The following is a 14,145-nucleotide window of genomic DNA, read 5'->3' as shown; positions in this document are numbered from 1 at the left end:
TTACCAACCCAGATATCATTCCTACCTGGACCTGGCGGGTTAAATTTTGTCGTTTTGCTCGCAGCTCCTAGCATGGACCATTTAGGGGTTCCGTCGGGTCCCACGCTGGTCACTCCAGGGGCAGGAAGATAACACGGCCCAGGGCTGTTGAAAGATTTGACAGTTTGCAACCTTGGGCCTAAGCTATATGCAGGATTACGATGTTTGGTTATGTCATGGCTATCGGATCTGCACAGGCTTTTCAACATATATCTTGCCGGTCCAGGACCACGTTCCCTGGCGGCAATTTGCGGCAACTTCACAACTTGACCATCTCTACTATCCGGCATTATCGCGGGATTTTTCGGTGGCGCGCTGTCTTCTTTGCAGTCAACACACTCTTCGGACGCTCTTTGGTGAACATTAATTATCTCTGTTAAGCCGCCGTTATGCAATTTTCAATCAGTACCATTTACTTTGGTGTTGTTATCAAAACAATAGGCGCCCCAAAGGACGGTCAGGTACACTTTTTACAAAATGTTTTTTTCTCTTTTGTATCACTGGGATTCCTTCTGTCTCGCCTTCTGTTCTCTCCCTAAAGCTGCGATCTCTCGCCTACAGTATTTAAAGATTCACTTTCCGGATAAAGCCACTTTGTTATCACAAATACTATAGCAATTTATACCTCTCTCTCAGTTTAGTTTACGCACAATGCTGGTATTAGTAAACTTAAGAAGTGTCTGGCTATTGTTCATCAGCTGCTATATCATTCGCTACCGTGAGCCAATGCCTATTGTCAGAAAATTAAATCAAAATAGTGAGTGAGATAGGATGAATTGCTTGAAGTGAAAGGATGAATTGATGGATTGCTTGAAGTGGGCGACACTTCAGGGCCCTCATTTAAGGGTCTTCCAAGATCTTAAACAACCGAGAACGGGCTTAAACCATAGCAACAACGTTTCTTCTTTCTTCCTAATTCTAGGTCCCATTTTGGGGAATGAATGTAGTCACCTGCAATTTCGGACTTCCCTGTCCCTTGAATCTGGGAACTTTGCTGGAACATTTCAGTATTATGTTATTTGGAAGGATTCTGTCGATTCCGTCTGATTCACAGTGGTTCTGCTTGGTTTCAAATGGTTCTGTTCAATTTTTAGTTGGTTTTTCGGTCTTGGACTGACCACTTTGTCTGTGCTCGGGCGATTCTGTCTTTCAGAAGATTCGGTTTCATTTTGGACGATTTCGGCTTACCGTTGAGGATGTCATTTTATTTGGGATTCCGTCTGATGCAACAGGCCCGGAGGATCCTGTCTTATTTTGGACGGTAACGTGCGATTTCAGACGTTTCCGTCCAAGCAGGTTCCGCCTGACTTCGATCAATCCAATGTCAGAATATTTTACCCATCATACCTAGCTACCCACTAGGTTCATGCTCCTTGTCCTTCAGTAAACACACGGTCAAAATGGCGGGAGGAAATGAGATGTAAAATCATTCAGAAAAGCCAAGACAACCTTCCACAATCAATTACCTGTAACGTTTACACAGTGGGAAAGAATTGCTATGGAACAAGTGCTTCACCAATCTATTTCATCACAAAGAACTCTGCGAAAAAACAAATTCTGAATGCGCTGAATTTCGGAACATTCACATACCTGACAATTTTGACAAGAATTTGTAATAGATATTTGCTATGTTAGGGTTTCGCATGAAGCTGAACTGTTAGCTTTGACAGTCATCTCAGGGAAAGGAAAGTCTTCTCCATGTAAAATTGGCAACAATGGATGACAGACCTCGCTTTAATTTTTGGAGATTTTTGTTTTTGTATGCCGCTTTCCTTCCTTTGATCGAAGGAAACACTGCAAAATTCTTCGGCATAGGAGCAATGTTATCCTCTCCAGGCCATGAGAAAATCTTCGAGGAAGCCGTTGGAAAAATAAACGACAATTCAAGTGGTTTACTAAGGACAGTAAAATTGAATGGAAGCTCTTATGTTTTGAGTTCAAACCCTATTCGCTCGGCTCTTGATGTTTGCGAGAATTTGGTCGCCAATGGAGTCGTTACTGTTATAGTCAGCCACCCAAAAGACGACTTTTCGCCGCCAATTTCAATCTCGTATGCCTGCGGTTTCTACCAAATTCCTGTCATTGGAATTTCAGCGCGACAAACTATCTTCTCGGACAAGGTAAGACGGGAATTTGAATTAGATAAAATACATTCTGAAGTTTATGTTCTAGCGTAAGTATTTTGCTCTAATTGAAAGTTACCAGTTATATTTTTTGGACTCAAATGAACAAATATATTGTGTTTTACTGGTCTCGTTTTTTCAAAGGAATTACTTTGAATTGCCACACAATCTGTATTATCAATTTGCAAAATGACATTTTGCAGTCGACGCGACCATTTTTGATACTCGTAAAACTCAACAAGTGAGGTTGACCAATTTCTGTGAAGATGACTCGGTGAAGTATTTAGCGATGTCGAAGACGTGCTTAAAAAACTTTAATTTTATTTGGCAATATAAATGTACGTAAATATTATGTGGTTAAAATTTCTCCTGGTTTATAATTCTTGAATCAGGGTAATTTACCTGAATCCCACTGTCTCGTTTTGCAGTAAAAGAGCCACGAGACCGGCAAATTTTTTGCCGGTGTGAACACTTAAAACCAAGGAAAAGTTTGTACCTAATATAATTTGCTTAACACTCACAGAAAAAGAGGAAATTTTGAACGAGAATTGGTAACAGGAAAGATATTGTTTTGTTTTTTAACATGCTGCATCTAAGGCAAAACATGGGAACACTTGTTGAAGTTTTAAAAGCTATCTGAACTAGATATTGCTCATAGAAATTCGTTAAGTGCCTTAAGTTACCGTTGGTCAAATGAGATGTGGAAGAAGATAAACTTCATTTATTGCATTTTAATGCAAAATAATTTTATTGTGAACATGCGAAGCTGAAGGCAATATTTGATGAAAAAGTAGAAATGGTACTTTTTATTCACATCATCAAGATTTTTATGAGGATGAACTTGAACAAGGGTTTAATGCTGAGTTGATTTGACAAAAATATCTTCGGTTTTGCATAAAATCCAAAGGAGAATGCTGTGGTACAAACATCAACACCTCAAGCTGTGCATGTACTTATATTGCGTTTTTTTTTTGCCTTGTAACTTTCTTATTAAAACTTAAAAGAACTTAACTATATACTAATTTTTCTTTGTGATATTTTTGGTGTACTCAGAGGCTAGGGGCAACCAGTAATTTTTTTGTGACATAATCTTCAAAATCCGTAAAAATTCGTTAATTATTAAAGAATCTTTTCCTTTTCAAATTATATGCAAATGTGTATAAGTGTCTGCCTTTTGAAAATTGTATTTTGTAACACATTTGATTTTTTAATTTTTGCCAACCCGAATTAATCACAAACTGGCACATATATATATACATGATTAAGTGCAAACCAATGTATAGACTATATTATGCAAAAGTAATATTTGCAGCCAAACCAAACCTAGTAAGTTACCTTTTCATTTAAACAACTACTTATTTTTAGCATTGAAATGTAAGAATGTCAATTGTTGAATTGTTTTAAACCTTGCTTAAAAACCAACTACCTCATGATCTGACCTTATTAGACATCTTACTGGCCTGCAATAGCAGTATTTGGTTATAAGCTACAATAATACTGTTCTAATTTATGCATGGACTTAAGCAGAGATGGAATAAAAGCTTTTCTATTTACTAGTAGAAGTTTATGTTGAATTAAGTGTTTTGGACCACTAGGATGTGTTTGTGCTTGAAATATGTTATCAAGAAACAACCACTCTAACTTTAAAATATGATTCAGACTTCAAGGAGGATTTTATTTTAATTATTTACCCACAATATAATTCAATTTTTTCTTTCTGCAGTCAATCCATGAGTCTTTCTTGCGCACTGTACCATCATATTCAGATCAGGCTAATGTTTGGATGGGACTGCTGAAGCACTATGAATGGAAGAGTGTTGTTCTACTAACAAGCAATGACCAGGACAGCCGTATGATTGCAACCAGGTTCACAGGCCTAGCTGCAGAATATAATATTAAGGTATAGTGCATACACATATAACCTGTTCTTGTTCTTCAGAACCCCAATACAAAAATGTACTGATGATGTGGCAAAATATGTTTGTTAGTCTTACTGTGAGTCAGGCCTCCTCTGAGAGTGTTCAGGTTTGTGTAGCATGTATATGTTGTGAACATGTTATACCTCCTTCCCTGTATAGGATGCAAGTCCATCTTGCAATTTTTTTTTTGTAAGATAATACCCTAACAAGCTCTAGTGCTCAGTACTTTATGTCAGAAATACACCAAAAGAAATTTGAAACCTGCAATTGATGTGCAAGGTTCAATGTAAATTCACCTAACCACTTGGTAACCTCATCTATGTTGCAAATTGGCAAGCTGACTGCCCAAAGATGAGCAGAGATAACTGAATGTTGTTTGGTATATACATTGTCAAATGACCATTAGCTTTTTATAACAGCATTCAGTTCTGATTGTTGCCTCTCAACCTCCATGATAGTCTTGTAGTTGTAGTTTTTCATGCTTTTATCAAAGTATTAATTTTTCAGGTTAACTGAATCCTTCATTTTAAATGGTATTTTGAGGCTCTTGTAATTGGAATTTGTTATGGGTTATATTTATTAGATTGAGAAAACCATCATGTTCCCTACTGGATGTGTGAATGTCACATCTCATTTAATGAAGATAAAGAAATTGCAATCAAGAGTCATTCTCTTCAGTGCTAGGTTTGTTACCTTACTGCTCTTGTTTTAAAGCTTACTAAAGTCCCATTCAAATGGTCATGATAGTTGATGATAGGCCATGATTGTTTCAACTTTCATTCACTATCATTGGCTATCATGTTTGAATTCAAATGGTTCATGATGGATGGTGATAATTGACAAAATCATGCAATGAGATTGTGTAATTGTAAACAAATATGGCGTGAGCTGAGGTCAGCAATTTCGGTGGTATTTGAAATTTTAGCTAAAAAGTTGCGAGTTAAAGATACTCATGAAGCCTACCAGGAGATGAAGAGAATGAACTGCAAGATATCCTGCAGAATTTTTGCAACTACTTTAGTCATTTTACCATTTGACATTTTGGTTTGAGCCCATTTTTGGCAAAACTGCTGACTGAAAAACTATCATTCACCATCATCTGCTCAATTCAAACGGTAAAAACTATTGTAAACTATCATGGCAAATTTGAACATGTCCAGAGTACATGGTAGTCAAGGATAGTCAATGATAGTGCATGAGAGTTCGTGTTCCAGTGTGCGTGATAGTTGAAATTATCATTTTACTATCATAACTGTTTAAATGGGGTGTAATGTTTCAAAGTGGCTTATAGATATATATTTCTACAAATAGTTAGTTTTATTGATAGCAGGTCCTTTGCTTAACAATTTTAAGATGTAAGGTAAAGAAACCTGCCAAGACAATGGATAGTCTACACAATGAAAGAGTAGTTTTTCTATATCTGAACAAATGCATTTCACTTAATTCACTTGATCATTACTGGATTTTAAATAAATATAGTTTGCCTCAGTGTACAGTGGATGGTATTTGAATTAAAATGAAGTTTTACTTGAATTTCATGATGCAGAAGGGTTAGACAGATTATTTTTCCTTTATTCTGATAGTGAGGAGGATGCAGCTATTGTTTATCAAAATGCCACATATCTAAAGATGACTGGGGAGGGCTTTGTGTGGCTGGTGACCCAACAAACCTTGTCAGGGAGAGCTGAGAGTTATTTGCCTCAAGGTGACACAACAAAAAAACTTCAAATCAGTTATTTAGTTTATTAAAAAGTGACACCAATGCCTACACATACTTAAAAATTCATCAGAATCTTATGGCAAGCAGCAACTCAAAATCATTTAAAATTTCTCGGAGCTGTTATTTTTATAACTTGGGTATTTATTGCAACTCAGATTTAATTAAAGGAGACAAATATATTTTCCATATTTAAAAGAGACTACCAGCTTTAAGGTTTATAAAGAGGCATTGGCAAATATCAGATGCAGCAGTCCTTACATGACATTGAGAACACAGAAATTTTATACTGAATGCTGGGTTAACCTGGTCTGAAATTGTTTAAGAAGGTTTAATTATTTTTGATTATTTGTTGTCCACCCTTCTTGTTGTTATTTATCAAATTTCAAATTGTGGCCAATTACATGCTCATAACATCAGTTTAAATTCTCATATGTTGGGAAAAAACATGATCAATGTACAGTACATGTTACTTATTACCAGTAATAAAAGTTTATTGATCATAACTAACTTTTTCTCTCTTTGCCAAGTTCATTCCTCAGTCTGCATGAATATTACATGTTTACATACCTGTGACATTGTAAACTGTAACATCTTTATTTGAACTGAAAATTTAAATGTTCATGCAAATTTGTTGTACAGGTGTGATTGGAATGCAGTTACTTCATGGTTATAACGAGTCTGCTCAGATTCAGGATGCTGTTACCCTTGTGGCCACAGCCTTGGACAGACTGATCACTTCTGGAAATAATTTGACTTCTCCACCTGCCAGCTGCCGAGAAACTACCCAATGGGAGAGTGGTCAAACTTTATTCAAGTGAGTATTTTCCAAAAGCATGGGCAACATTATGAACATCATAACATTTGATGATATTGTGTTGTAATAATTGTTCTGTCATCAACACACAGCGCACTCAATGTTTTCTCAAGAAATACTAAGCTAAGAGGGTACAAAATTGAGGCACCTATTTATAAATGTTGATTTATTTATCTTTTCCAAATCATGGCCAGATAAGATTGTTTCTGTTAAAACAACATCTGCCTCTGTTTTTCTAGACCGTTTAACGGAAAAGTGTTAGTGTCCTTTTCCCATGGAGGGTCACATTTTCTTGAAATGTATTTTGGAAATCAACACTGATCCTTAAGTAGCAGGGTTTTTGGTACTATAAGGTAGTTTTATTAGTGAATCAAATTTGTTCACATATTAAAAATTTATGTATCAGTATTAAAACTTATCCTCGATTTAGTATCAATTATTATTGATATTAATGAATTTAAGGAGCCTTTTTTTATACTGGGGGGTATTTTTTTATTGTTTATAATGTTGAGGGTTGAAGCAGCCCTTTTTGCAAGCTGAAATTTATGTGCAGTGGATTTCATATTCTGTGCTCTTTTTTAAATTTGTGTGAAATTTGTCATAAAATAATTGGCTAATAGAAAAGAACATCATCCTAAAAGGGCATTTTGTTCAAGGGGCGGGGGCATGGGTATGGGGGAGGGCAGTAATTTATGTGCTGTAAGTTGTACACTTGACAGCTTTAGGAAATTAAAACTGCAAAGGCCATGCACAGAGAAACTGACTCAACATAAACAAAATGTTAATTGTGTGGTATTTTTGTTTGGTTGGATTCCTAGTGAGCTGGTTAACACAACCATCATCAATGGCAAGACAGGTGATATCGTACTGAACAGGAAAGGTGATCGTATCAACACTGCTTACCAGATTGTTAACCTCAGAAAAAAGGGAGATAAAAAGCTGAGAATTGTTGGAGAGTATCGTGATTGGCAGGTGTCAATCTCTGACAAAGTCTTTTGGCCAGGAGGCTTAGAGGAAAAGCCAAAAGGAATCTTTGTTTCCACTCATTTAAGGGTAGGGATCATGCATGTGTGCAAGTAATAAAATGAAGTAGTTGCTGGTTCCTTCTCCAAGTGTTCGTCAACAGCTATCCGATGAAAGAAATATATTGACCAGTGTTTGTTTCTGGTTTAGTCATTTTACCCTCAACTTGCTGCACTAAGCAGCAACATTTGCTTGGAGCCCTAAGTGAAGCAGTCAGGGTCCTCTGAATGACTCTAACATTAGGCATACACCTTTTTTACTATCAGACTGTCATTTTTGCCCCCTAAAAGTGTAAAAACAGTAGTTTCATGAACCTTAAGAAGACATGCATCTAGCTCTATGATGACTTTTTCATGGGTCATGTCCATCATGTGTGAGGTGCACAGTTTTTTTCATACTTGTTGCAGGTTGTGACTTTAGTTGGGGAGCCATTTGTGTTTATCAAGGCTTTACCAGAAAGTGGCAGGTGTGAGGATCTTGATGATGCACAAAAGAAAAAGAGGCATATTAAATGTAGTGGGAAAGTATATGGTGAACACACCAAACTGGTGGCAACTGATAAGGATGACCACTGCTGCTATGGTAAGCCTGGATGAGTGATTCAAGCCAAAAAAAATATATTTCTGCATAAACTTGTGTGTAACAGTACTATGATGTACTATTATCCGTGACAGTTCAGCAGTACACAGATATTAAGGTTGATTTTTGTACTTGCTATGGGAGACTCAACTTGCGGGACACAGCACAACAGGGTACTGGGTCCAGATTGAGAGGTCTGGGCTCTACCTTCTGGGTAGACGAGGACTTTCTGGGAAATGCTTCAAATGGGTGAGCGTTCTCTGTTCTGAGAGAAATGGTAATATTACTCGTTGCTTTCCGACATAGATGTTTTTCAATTTCTTGGTACAGAGGTAGGGCAGCAATAACTCTGGAAGTTAAATTCAAGAGACTCTTACTAGTTCCCAGTCCAACCATTACTAGTTCTTTATTTCATATACAATTGAACATCAGTTTGTCACGGTTTGTGATTTCAAAAAGAAGATGGCATTAGAAATGCTCTTAATTACAGTGCCCCTAACATTACCTATTATTTTACTTTTTCTTGTAGGTTTTTGTATGGATTTGTTATATCGACTGGGAGAGAAAGTTAATTTTACCTTCGATGTTCATTTGTCTGAAGACGGGAGCTATGGCTCTCTGCGAAGAGTGAGTTTGTATCTCTCTTATGGGTGATTTCATCAAGGGGACGGCGTCAAACAAACCTACTGGTATAGCGTACATACGTTGATCAATTCGATGGGAAGCATGAAAAAAAATATCAAGAAGAGATACGGGTATATTAAGAGTGACACTTATACCAGTTAAAAAGCGCTCTTAACAATCATTAATTAGAACGAATAAAATATTTTTATTCCAAAGGTAAATGGCACGGACATGAAGCGCTGGAATGGTATGGTAGGCGAAGTGATCGATGGTAGAGCTGATCTTATTGTGGCTGCCTTGACAATCAATAATGAAAGAGCTGAGTGGATCGAGTTTTCCAAACCTTTTAAGTATCAAGGACTTACCATACTTGTCAGAAAGGTAAGATCGTGTTTTATGGTTTATGACTGTCTTGGAAAATCGGCAGCGTCTAAGGTAGACAGTCAGTCAGTTGGTTGGTCAGCGAGTCTCTCGGTTTACGTGTCATCCTGTCCAGTCACTCGTCGTGGCGTCCAGTCCGTCAGTTCACATCAATCTGTCAGATTTTCAGTTTGTCCGTCCGTCCGTCTGTCCGTCCGCTCTTCTGCAAGTCCGCACGTCTACACATTTGTACGTCTGCACGTCCACACACCCGCACTTTCTACGTTTGCCCCTTGCTCGTTACGTTCGTTTGTTACTCCGTCTGTCCATGCGTACATAATTATACATCCTGCCATTACAGCGCTCGTCCCGTGTCATCTCCGCTCTCCATATTATCAAGCTGTCGTCCATATCTTCCACAAGGTTAATTATGTTCGGCAGCACGTTCGTCGTTGTATTTGTCAGAATTTTGTTGAGTCTGCCCTTATAACCATCGATAGTTTGTGTGCGACACCCTCAATTCATTCCGCGCTGATGTGAACGTGATATGATCTGTTATCGATCCAGTTGTGAGTTCTTTAGTGAGGTAGTCAGTCACCATTTACCAGTGCGCAGTTTGTGCAGCAGGTGTGTATTACATTTTAGTCATATACTGAATGAATTACTTTCAAGTCTCAATGCACTGCAGTCCCTTGAAACTAACCAGTGTCACATTTTATTCTTACCAGGATCAAAGTAGGAACAGACTGGACTCATTTTTGCGGCCTTTCCAGATAAACTTGTGGCTGCTGGTTCTACTCTCAGTGCACATAGTGGCAGTTATACTCTACCTGCTTGACCGGTTTAGCCCGTTTGGCCGGTTCAAACTAGCTCGGAAAGAAAAGGAGGAGACAGCTCTTAATTTGTCCAGTGCTATGTGGTTTTCATGGGGAGTGTTACTGAACAGTGGCATCGGAGAAGGTTAGCTATAGATTCACATGTGGTACAGAGTTAAATAGTCTTTTATTTCCTATTTGACCTTGGTTGTACACTCTCGGTGATTGAATAGAGCAGTAACTTCATACTTGGGTCATGTTGCCCATCAATCAAACCTAAAACTATTCCTGAAAAAAACGGGAGTTGGTCATTTACATTTTGATAATTACTTGAGAAGCGCTCAAGGTAGTTTTGTCACGTTTGCTTACAGACATCATATATGTGGATGTGGCAGTTTCATCATCAGTACGTTGATTTTAACACATTCTTCTGTTCAACAGGCTGATTATATCTTACTTATCAATTTTTTGTGTGCCGTATTTCAGGTACTCCACGTAGTTTCAGTGCTCGGGTGCTGGGCATGGTATGGGCAGGCTTTGCAATGATCATTGTCGCCAGCTACACTGCTAATCTGGCAGCCTTTCTTGTTCTTGATCGGCCAAAGGCTGTGGTCAGCGGCATAGAAGATCCAAACGTGAGTCAAAGTAGTTGCATTAACATCGTAGCTTGAGGCGAGGTCACAAGTTATTGTTATTGAACCTGCATATATACCCGAAATCCCTTTTACCTCTGAGGGCAACATAAAAAATTTCCTTCCTGTTCTTGCAGAACATGTGTGTACATTTTTATGTTAACCTTTCGCTGTTGTAATCAGGCAGCGTAACAACTTACCCACATGATATGTTGTGTAGGGGATGATGAATTATTTTAAGTATTAGAATTGTAAGACTGGCAAGACCCGCAAGGAGTGTCTCGAGATATGTGGGCCAGGAAACCCTTATCATACTCTACAGCTTGTCAAAGCCAGTAAAAAACAAACAATAAGAGGTGTTAAAATATGCAGTTGAAGAAGCCGTAAGAAGAAATACAAGGGATAATCGAAAGGACTTACAGCGTTTCATGTTCATTTTTTCCAACTCAGCTGCGTAACCCGTCTGTGAATTTCAAGTACGCTACTGTAGCAAACAGCAGTGTTGACGCGTATTTCAGGCGGCAGGTTGAGCTGTCATCCATGTATACTTTTATGGAAAAATACAATGTAAAGACAGCGAAGGAGGCCATACAGAAAGTGAACGATGGGTAAGTGTGCTCCGTCAAATTTATTTATTGTTATGAGAAATTGTGCAACATTTGTTGCGCGGCATTCCTATTTGTGAATACTACAGATACCCGCTTTGAGAAGTCGATTCAAGTCGATCTTACAACAATCAACTAGTCTCAGAGTGCATACAATTGATATTTGAGCGAGAGGCTCTTGTGTGTATGTCAACTGGCCACATTGTCTTTCTTTTTTGCAACATTATTACAAGAGGCAATACTTGAGTGTTAGGTTATTGTTTTCAGCGGTAATAATTGCAGGACAATTTTTAGAAAATCGTCACAGTTATAGTTTACCTTTGTAGACAGATGCTGATGATCAGCGTCTTTAAGAAACTAGAAACGTGGATAGATTGTGGAAATTATTCACTTTGTATCGTGTACTTTTAATCCGTTTCTCATGAAGTATGAATGGTCATGCGATTTTCCTTGTTGCAGGGAATTAAAGGCGTTCATCTGGGACTCACCCGTCCTTTATTACGAAGCCTCTGTAAACTGTGACCTTACTACTGCTGGTGAACTGTTCGGGCGGTCCGGTTATGGCGTTGGCATGCCTAAAGTGAGTTTATGTGTGTTGGAGTTTCTTTCCAGTCTTGATTATTAAACTCTTAAACTGTTCTATCGAAATCTAAACACACCAAGAGGTGCCTGTATTGGTTTCCTGTTTGAATGGAACGAGAACAGAAAGAAGTATGATACTGTATGGGATAGTCAGTTCATGAAATGTTGAGCGCTTTTCGATTGAGTGTTGTAAAAGCCAGAACCACAACCAGTCCGAAAAATCATCAACAATACGAGCTCAGAAGGCCGCTTTGAGATCTCAAATCAGAAAAGGGGTAACCAAGTCGCAGTAGCGTTGAGTTTTTGCATCTGATCAAATCAGAGTGTTGCGAGTTTTCAAGATCAATTACAGGGTAGATTAAAGCAAGAGCAAGTTATGAAACATAGCCGTCAGTGGGGCTCTGAAACAATTCTCCAGTGGTTGTTAATGAGAAAGACGTGCAGTCTTCATGAATTAGATTTCAACTAAGAAGCTTTTACAAAAGTGTGTTGTGAGATTAGTTAACCCTTCCCTTATTTCTTTCAACAGGGTTCTCAGTGGAGTAACGCAATTTCACTTGCTATTCTAAACTTTCACGAGAGCGGGGTTATGGAGGAATTGGAAACCACGTGGATCGACACCAAGCAATGCGATGAACAGAATAATTCGCCTGCTACGTTAGGGCTAAATCACATGCTTGGTAAGTGTGCTTGCAAACTGAAACTCATTTGAATTAAATCGTACTTTTAGTTGAATTTATGATTGCAAAGTTTTTGTTCTTTGATTGAAAGTATTGACGTTCGAGCTGTTGCTGGTGACATGAAGTGGTAAACAAATCGAACTTTTAATTCTCGCAATAAGCATACATTTTCAACCGTTACCGTCATCATACGTGTGGTAGTGTTACGTGTTTTAGTTTGTTCAATTGACGTGTTTTGTCCAACAACAACAACAACAAAAAAAGCGGCCACCTGGAAGGTGAAGTATTCCAATATTGTCGAGGATAATGCTATTCTTTCACTTGCCTTGTGATGCCATTAGTACCCAGATGACAGTCATATTATGTTGGTTATTAGTGGTCTTGGAAATAAAGTTCAAATTTCTGTTGGTAAACAGGGGTATTTATCATGGTTGCTGCTGGAATAGGAGCTGGAATCGTGATCATTATCTTAGAAATCCTCTATCACAAGCACCGTGGGTGGAAAGAAGAACAAAAAGAGCTGGCCAAGAAGACAACAGATAAATGGCGGGCTAATATCATGATGATGAAAAAGGAACGCACCACAAATGGCCAACAACCTAATGGTGTTCTCGATTCACACGCCCCGCAGAATGACGGGATAGCTCGTAGAAACCCAATTTACAACCCGGAGAATCACGTGGACAGCACGTTCACGTACAATTGAGCAGGCGTGCGCTTCGTCTGCGATTTTTTATACGCAGAACACAGAATGATAGTCGCAACCGTCGTTGATGAAAATATGAAAGATGCAATTTTAACCATGCATCAATTGTTTTAAAATTTGGGGAAAAATTAGAGTCACGAAAATGTGATTAATGTTGTAGTTAAATTAACAAATCTACAGTCCATGTATAACAGAGCTCCAATTGCATCCAACAAGAGTCAATTGACACTTGGGAAAAATTGGAGGAAAGCGTTCAAAATGAACTAAATTACATTGTTCTTCAGAGCAATTCAATTAACTTATTAATGCTTCACTTTATTGTTCAACAGGGGTTTCGCTGGCATTTTAAGAGCAAGCTCTCACTCAAAGTTTTCCGCGATTCGTATTTATATATCTGCATTTGGTATTAATTGTTGATATCGATATTTATTGGCCTGTTTCATAAGGTAGTATTGTGCCCTTTTACAACATTGGTAGTTTATTATTGTTTGATTGACACCTCTGTTAAGGCGGCATGGTGCACCTTTGAGTTGGAGGAACTGGTACTATGGAAGCAGTCACAATTGAGGACGATACGGATAAACTTTAGAGTCGCTATTCTCGAGGCACTCGCCGCATACAGTTTTTGCGCATTCATGACTTTTACCTTCTGGTTTGGTTGCTTTGATTTTGGAAATATTTGAAGGGTGGAATTTTTCGAACGTTTACTACGGCAGCGCTGTAATGCGGTGGCATTTTGTGTTGTATTCTTCTCACCCTAGTTGACCCATACTGTTACGAAGGAGAGAAATGACCGCAATAATCTCTATACTTACTATTTATATGATGGAAAAACTCACAATGTGCTGTTTGTAAATAATATTTATTCAATATTAATGAGTAATACACCCCAGGATTGCGCACGAGCATGATCCTGGGCAAAGA

General features: G+C 38.2%; 1 protein-coding gene across 1 annotated transcript; it reads left to right on the top strand.

Annotated features, from left to right (window-relative positions):
- Positions 1 to 1,443: 1,443 nt before the first annotated feature.
- Positions 1,444 to 14,085, top strand: LOC131769049 (glutamate receptor ionotropic, NMDA 1). The gene is made up of 15 exons (XM_059084786.2): positions 1,444 to 2,159; positions 3,886 to 4,062; positions 4,665 to 4,765; positions 5,665 to 5,786; positions 6,441 to 6,615; positions 7,434 to 7,668; positions 8,046 to 8,220; positions 8,747 to 8,844; positions 9,058 to 9,222; positions 9,930 to 10,161; positions 10,503 to 10,651; positions 11,099 to 11,256; positions 11,713 to 11,833; positions 12,365 to 12,515; positions 12,932 to 14,085. Exons 1-15 carry the CDS (start codon positions 1,755 to 1,757, stop codon positions 13,219 to 13,221), a joined length of 2,754 nt encoding a protein of 917 aa, XP_058940769.2. The 5' UTR covers positions 1,444 to 1,754; the 3' UTR covers positions 13,222 to 14,085.
- The last annotated feature ends 60 nt before the right edge of the window (positions 14,086 to 14,145 follow it).

This window comes from Pocillopora verrucosa, chromosome 1 (assembly GCF_036669915.1).
Source record: "Pocillopora verrucosa isolate sample1 chromosome 1, ASM3666991v2, whole genome shotgun sequence".
In the NCBI taxonomy this organism is placed as follows: domain Eukaryota; kingdom Metazoa; phylum Cnidaria; class Anthozoa; order Scleractinia; family Pocilloporidae; genus Pocillopora; species Pocillopora verrucosa.
Note: the sequence above shows the minus strand (reverse complement) of the source record. Positions and strands in the feature narration are given on the sequence as shown.